At 38.5% G+C, this 7,388-nt stretch overlaps 1 protein-coding gene across 2 annotated transcripts in view; it reads right to left on the bottom strand.

Annotated features, from left to right (window-relative positions):
* IGSF11 (immunoglobulin superfamily member 11) overlaps window positions 1–7,388 on the bottom strand; it is a 160,583-nt gene that overhangs the window by 25,153 nt on the left and 128,042 nt on the right. For both annotated transcript variants that reach the window (XM_028487730.2, XM_055085161.1), the window contains exons 3-4: window positions 5,976–6,183; window positions 3,081–3,236 (exon numbers count right to left, since the gene is read on the bottom strand). In XM_028487730.2, the coding sequence (XP_028343531.2) occupies window positions 3,081–3,236; window positions 5,976–6,183 (364 nt within the window). The remainder of the gene's footprint in view (window positions 1–3,080; window positions 3,237–5,975; window positions 6,184–7,388) is intronic.

Here is a 7,388-nt window from a genome sequence, read left to right as displayed (position 1 = left end):
AATCTGAATGAGATCCTTGCTGGGTAGAGTAATCTTGGTTGCAGGTTTTTCCCTTTCAGCACTTTAAATATATTGTGCCACTCCCTTCTGGCTTGCAGAGTTTCTGTTGAAAGATCAGCTGTTAACCTTATGGGGATTCCCTTGTATGTTATTTGTTGTTTTTCCCTTGCTGCTTTTAATATTTTCTCTTTGTGTTTAATTTTTGAGAGTTTGATTAATATGTGTCTTGGCTGTTTCTCTTTGGATTTATCCGGTATGGGACTCTCTGCCCTTCCTGGACTTGACTGACTATTTCTTTTCCCATATTAGGGAAGTTTTCAACTATAATCTTCAAATATTTTCTCAGTCCCTTTCTTTTTCTCTTCTTCTTCTGGGACCCCTATAATTCGAATGGGCTGCGTTTAATGTTGTTCCAGAGGTCTCTAAGACTGCCCTCAATTCTTTTCATTCTTTTTTGTTTATTCTGCTCTGTGGTAGTTATTTCTACTATTTTATCTTCCAGGTCACTTATCCATTCTTCTGCCTCAGTATTGTACTATTGATTGCTTCTAGAGAATATTTAATTTCATATATTGTATTGTTCATCATTGTTTGTTTGCTCTTTAGTTCTTCTAGGTCCTTGTTAAATGTTCCTGTATTTTCTCCATTCTATTTCCAAGAGTGTGAATCATCTTTACTATCATTACTCTGAATTCTTTTTCAGGTGGCTGCCTATTTCCTCTTCATTTGTTTGGTCAGGTGGGTTTATACCTTGCTCCTTCATCTGCTGTGTGTTTCTCTGCTTCTCATTTTGCTTAACTTGCTGTGTTTGGGGTCTCCTTTTCACAGCCTGCAGGTTCATAGTTCCCATTGTTTTTGGTGTCTGCCCCCAGTGACTAAGGTTGGTTCAGTGGGTTGTGTAGGCTTCCTGGTGGAGGGAACTAGTGCCTGTGTTCTGGTGGATGAGGCTGGATCTTGTCTTTCTCATGGGCAGGACCGTGTCCGGTGGTGTGTTTTGCAGTGTCTGTGACCTTATTATGATTTTAGGCAGCCTCTCTGCTAATTGGTGGGGCTGTGTTCTTGTCTTGCTAGTTGTCTGGCATGGAGTGTCCAGCACTGGAGCTTGCTGGTTGTTGAGAGGAGCTGGGTCTCAGCGTTGAGATGGAGATCCCTGGGAGAGCTTTCACTGTGTGATATTACGTGGAGCCGGGAGGTCTCTGGTGGACCAATGTCCTGAACTCAGCTCTCCCACCTCAGAGGCACAGGCCTGATACCCGGCCGGAGAACCAAGACCCTGTCAGTCACACGGCTTTTGGGAAGTCTAAGGTCTTCTGCCAGCATTCAGTAGTTGTTCTGTAGGAGTTGTTCCACATGTAGTTGTATTTCTGATGTATTTGTGTGGAGGAAGGTGATCTCCACCTCTTACTCCTCCGCCATCTTGAAGGTCTCTCCAACAAAACTGATAGTGTGACTTGCTCAGGTATGTTGTTCATTCTGTGGCTTCCATTGTTCAGGTCCAGAGTCAGTCATTTGTTAGCAACACATACATATCTTCAAAGGCAATGCTGCTCCAGGGACCAGTGCAAAGCAGTCACTGGGCGCTCAGACCTCGTGTTGGGGAGGCTGGTCTGCTTCTCCTGGAGCTTCGGCCTCAGAGGCAGGCATCTGAGGTAGCGCTTAGCTAGACTTGCTGCCTGGTGGGCACCGTCTCTGGCTTTCTCTCCCTGCCTGGCTCTCACTGGGGCGCCATCTTTTTTTTTAATCATAGAATCTTAATGCTGATACAGAGGACCTTGGAGATGATATTGTTAAATCATCTTATTTTACAAAAAGGCAAGAAAGAGGTGAAATGTCACAGAAATAGTTACTGGAAAATCTAGAACTTGAATATAGTTTTCAGGATTTCAAGACAAGAGCTAATTTAAACATGCCACTTACAATGGTAATATTAACAGATTAGTCCACCAAAAAAAAAAAAAAAGCTATTTAGCCTATAGTATGGCTAAAACATCTAGCAATGAACAATCAGTAGGGAACAACAGCATTGCAGTAATCATTATTAGAGTAAGCCAAAAGTTATTATGTTGAAAAGAAGTTTTTTTAAATAATACTGGGCTAGGTTAACTAAAAAATGATGGGAAGGTCCATTAATAATTTCTGTGGGGATTCTTAAAGGAAACTTAAAAGCTCTTAAGAGGCTGGTGATCCTGGTTCTTTAATGTCTAACTTCACCATACAACTTAGGACTTTCCTTTCCATAACAGGTCTATACCAAAAATATGATTCAAACTTATCAGGCATAACTAAGGTTGTTTGGGACCTCTCCATTAACTGCCAACTCCTTAAGTTAAGATTTGTAAATCTGCCCTGAGAATGCTAGAAGAGACATGCTCTGTATTAGAGATGATGCAACACACAGACTGCTAAATTTTATTCTCTTGAAATAGAAATTACATATATAATTCTGTAATTTCCCTCATTTCATAAATTTTCCTCAATTTTTCAAGGTTGTTTCCTTTAATATCAAATCTAAGCAGCTGGATTTACATGCAGAAAACCATCGGTGATACTCATGCCTCCTCCATCTTTACCTGTCTGGTGTGATCAACTCCTGGATCTCCCATGATCTGAGGCCTTTTCCTGTTCTCTTTCCCATCTTCCTCCTCTAATTAGACTTGAGGCTGAAAACAGGATGATTAACCCTCTCATGACCATGCTGATGTTTCTCATACTAAATTAGGCAGTTTTTTCTTAAGTAGGAAGTAGATTCTCAGTTATAAACGTCAAGGATTATCTTACAGTTAACAATTCAAGGAAACTACCAATTAGCTATTTTAAGTCTTCACTACAAAGGGATAGAATTTCCATATATAGTTACCACTAGAAAGATATATTTCATAAAGGCAGCATTGCGAAGATGAAAGGAGATATTTTTATTCTCTTTAAAGTTGAAAACACAAAACGATCCAGAAAGCTTTTTCAGCAGTTACAAATAGAGTGTGTTATTTTTCAAACTCTATTAAAGTCAATTACTTTGTGAGCCTGCGAGTCAGAATTTTCCATGATAATGAATTAAATGGGCGAAGCAACACCGTACATACCCTGAGTGGCTGTTGGGGGTAGTTGGAGACTACTGTCTAGCTTCTCCCAAAGGTAAGTTGGTCGAGGAGTGCCTTCCTCTGAGCTACAGAGCAGGATGACATCGCTGCCGATATCCTGGGGTCCTTGGATTTGGCAGTGTGGGGCAGAAGGAGGAACTATAATAGGAAGGGTAAGCAATAAAGAATACATTTACCATGAGTCAAATGATGACCGAGGAAACATCAACATTCAGCACTAGAACGTCAGGTAACACTGTTTTGGGGACACATACCAGAAGACTACCTCATGAGCAAAGCCAGTGAATGGTATGTACGATGCACAGGTTTGGCCATAGGTGCAGGGCCTACAACTTCAGCTGGCAGGGAGCAAATATGTATAAGGGGCAACACCCTCTGATTATATTTTTAAGATAGCTTATGGTTTTAGTTTCACTCTTCTTCCTCCAAAGAAGTATTCGAAGAATTCTTAAGATCCTTCATGTCAACATATTGCTTTTAAAAGCATTACTGAATACACACATGTTCAGAGCAGCATTATTCACAATAGCTAAAAGTTGGAAACAACCCAAGTGTCCATAGAGGGATGGAAGGATAAACAAAATATAGTGTATACATACAATGGAATATTATTTAACCTTGATAAGTAAGGAAATTCTGACACATGCTACAACATGGATGAACCTTGAGAACATGCTAAGTGAAATAATTCAGTTATAAGACAAATAATGTATGATTCCACTTATATGCAGCACCTAGGGTACTCAAATTCATAGAAAAAGAAAATAGAACAGTGGTTTCCAGCTGCTGAGAGGAGGGAGAAATGTCATTTAATGAGCAGTTTTATTTTTGCAAGTTGAAGAAAGTTCCGGAGATTGGTTGCACAATGTGAATATACCAAACTGTTCACTTAAAAATTGGCTAAGATGGTAAATTTTGTTATATTTTACCACAATTAAAATTTTTTAATTGATGAAAGAGCCCCCTTGTAAAGAAGATATTTCAAGGAAGAGCATCCACTTACCCTGCCAGCTACTCTCGGCTAAGACCACCTTACCATAGTTCTTGTTACTTTACAAACAAAACCAGACACACCAACATTATACCAACTTCTGATTTATGGTGGGAGGAGTCAGAGCAAGGTTCAAGTATATCTACTACTTGATAGTAATGCAATGGACATTTTATAATCATTAAGACGGATAAGGACACAAAGGATGTGAAACAAAAAATTACAAAAAACAAAAGAATACTAAAGGAAGAAGGTGATAGTTTATAGTGAAAAAGCAAGCAAATAAAAATATAAACTAAGCCCACGGCTTGGATTCTCATATTGGGTAATGCATACAGTAGAGTTTAAATACAAGTGATGATGCACTTGTAATGTTAATGACTTTTTAATAAATGTGTTCAACCTTGCATAAATGAATGAATGAGTGGAAAATGAATGCACTACACAGAGGAACCAGCAAAGAAAATGGGTGGGGGAAGAGAGAACAATGAAAGGGTTAGGTAGAAAGACTGAAAAATCTCAGGGAATCTTAACTGCTGTGATGGGATAAACCAATCTCAATTTACTGCTTTAAACATTGCCACCATGAGGCTATGAGGGGAAAGCCAAAATAATTATTTGAAGGTAGTACTAACCATAAGATAAATTACAGGGTTTTTTTCTTCCTTTAAAAAATGAAAAAATAAATGTGGATCATGTAGGAAGCTCACTACCTAAACTACAGGTGTAAGCGTCAAAATAATGTTAAATTCCAATAGTACTCTGTATTCAGTACTCAGAGTGCTTTAAAGTCTATATAATTTTAATATATTTGAATGAATAATAGTTCTAGGACAGAAATCTCCCACTTGTCCTTGGTTTTCTTATTCTGTTTGAAGACTGGGAGAACAAGGCGCCAGGGCTATAGCATTTTCTTGCCCAAAGAAGGAAAATGGCAAGAACCCCCAACACTGGTATCTTCAAGTGACTCAACAGTGGAAGGGAAAAGGGGGAGAATGTACCAAGAAATCCTGGAGTCGATTCTGAGACTTCAGTAGGATGGAGGACAGTCCAGAGCATCAGGCTTCTCTAAGCACTTCTCATCCTCCCCAGGTGAACTGAATTTAGCCACTTCTACCACAAGTACCCATTTAGGAGGCAGCGCTTTATTTCAGAAGCAGCGCAAGTGAGAAATAAAACATGCTCAGAATGAATTTAATTTAGCATGAGATAGTCTATCTGTATGGTATAATAGAAAGAATACTGGTTTGAGTACAGAGACCTAAATTTTAAGCTAAACTTTATTGTTGTTCATGTCTATAAAACCTTGGAAAAGACTCTAAATCTATTTGATCTCGGTATTAAGACCAAACTGATCATATAATTTCTCGTTCAAACAAGGATACTTTTGAGAGTAAAAGGAAGTATTATTAAAATTCCTCCAGGACAAGAGATGAAAGCTTAGAACTGTCGGGGGCCTACTCAGCATTACATAGATATGAAGTAGTAGTAAATTTATTCTCACGTGTGCTAAAACCCCTGCTCCCTGCTTATAATCAATTGTTCTTGATTTAATTTGCTCTCAACAATAAGTCCTATCCTATAAAAGCTTAGGACAAGTGAGAGGCCACTTTTGATGGTATTTTATACCACCTTTCTCCACCTTGAGGAAAAGTCATTTAACAAGTAAGCTTTCGAGAGCCACCTGAAATGGAGTTATGGGTGGGAGACTATGTGGAAGAAGCATGGAGAAGCAGAGTCCAGATGGAGCTGAAAGGAGAGAGGACAGGAAAAGGACACAAGCAGAAAGAGAGTACAGAAAAACTGGCAGAGGTAAATATGCTTGAGAGTAAATTCGTAAGTAAAGCCAAGGTAAGTAAGACATTGCAACATTTCCTGTCACTCACCTAAAACTGTAAGACCGGTGACCCCAATATTCCTGCCCCCTCTATCTGGAAGGTTGTTAACCAAACACTGGTAGGTGCCTGTATCTGATAGCTGGGTGTTGTTAATGAAGATAGAGACATTGGTGGCTGGCATGGTGCCTGTAAATCCTACCCTACCATGGAACCGGGGGGCACCGTCAATCATCTGTCCACTTTGATACAGAATGACCTGCAAAGGAAAGCAAAAGAAATAAATTGGCCACTGCATCTCCTTCTAGACACATAACAATAACTATCTAGTAAACAGCAGACTATACCAAGCATTGGAAATTCTATTTCTAATATTAGAGTTGTCACCAACTTGTTTTTTTAATTATTTGTTGGGCTTTCTTTTTTCTTTTTCATTTTATTTTATTTTATTAACATCTCTATTGGGTATAATTGCTTTACAATGTTCTGTTAGTTTCTGCTGCATAACAAAGTGAATTAGCTATATGTATACATATATCCCCATATCCCCTCCCTCCCACCCTGCCTATCCCACCCCTCTAGGTCACCAACTTTGTACTACAGCACCTATCTGTAGATATCAGGGATTCTAAATTCTTACATACCAAACTGGAATAACATCGTATCCTTACCTAACTCAACAGAATATAGAAAGTGCATTTTATGATACCTTACTATTAGTTCATAAACACTTTTACCAGTGCAAAAAATTAATTCCAGAAAAAATGTTAAAAAAAATTAACACTGCCATTCTCATGCTTACTAGGTCACAAAATGATAGCTCACAGTTATAGACTGAATATAAGTGAACGCCATAATAGGGAAGAAGAGTTACGAGTCCATGATTGCTTATCTATGTCAATTTCATTACCAAAGTTAACTCTTCATGGGAGAGGACTCAGGGTAGTACTGCAAAAAGCCCTTTGGGTTGAGAGTGAGGTACCTGGTTTTATCTTAGCTCTACCTTAAATGTCTGGCAGACTGTGGTCAAGTCTTTTGTTGCCTCTATCACTGACTCCTAAAATGATGAAGCTGAACAAAATGATCTCAAAGGCTCAGTCTAATTATTAAAGTTCCATGGATTAAGGAAATAGAAGAGGTTACTGTTAAATATATCAATTTAAATTTCCTATCAGAAAACTTAGCTTATCAAATATGTTTAGATACTAAAAAGCTTACTGAAGCCGAAAAGCTTCATAACAGAAATAAGTTAATTTGGGGGATGAAGGTATAGTCATGGTCACAATTCACTAATTTTCCAAGGATTATTTTCTGCAGTGGGTATCGCATATTATGGGATCTTTTACCTGTAATTGATACACCTTATTAGATAGTAGCTTCTATTTTCACGTACCCTAATTTATTTGAGAATCTTGGAAGAGATCTAGTGTGCCTGGCTTTGTTTATTTTAAAATACTTGTGCAA

This window comes from Physeter macrocephalus, chromosome 1 (genome assembly GCF_002837175.3).
Source record: "Physeter macrocephalus isolate SW-GA chromosome 1, ASM283717v5, whole genome shotgun sequence".
In the NCBI taxonomy this organism is placed as follows: Eukaryota; Metazoa; Chordata; class Mammalia; order Artiodactyla; family Physeteridae; genus Physeter; species Physeter macrocephalus.
The sequence above is the reverse complement of the archived record's forward strand: the minus strand, read 5'-3'. Positions and strand labels throughout refer to the sequence as shown.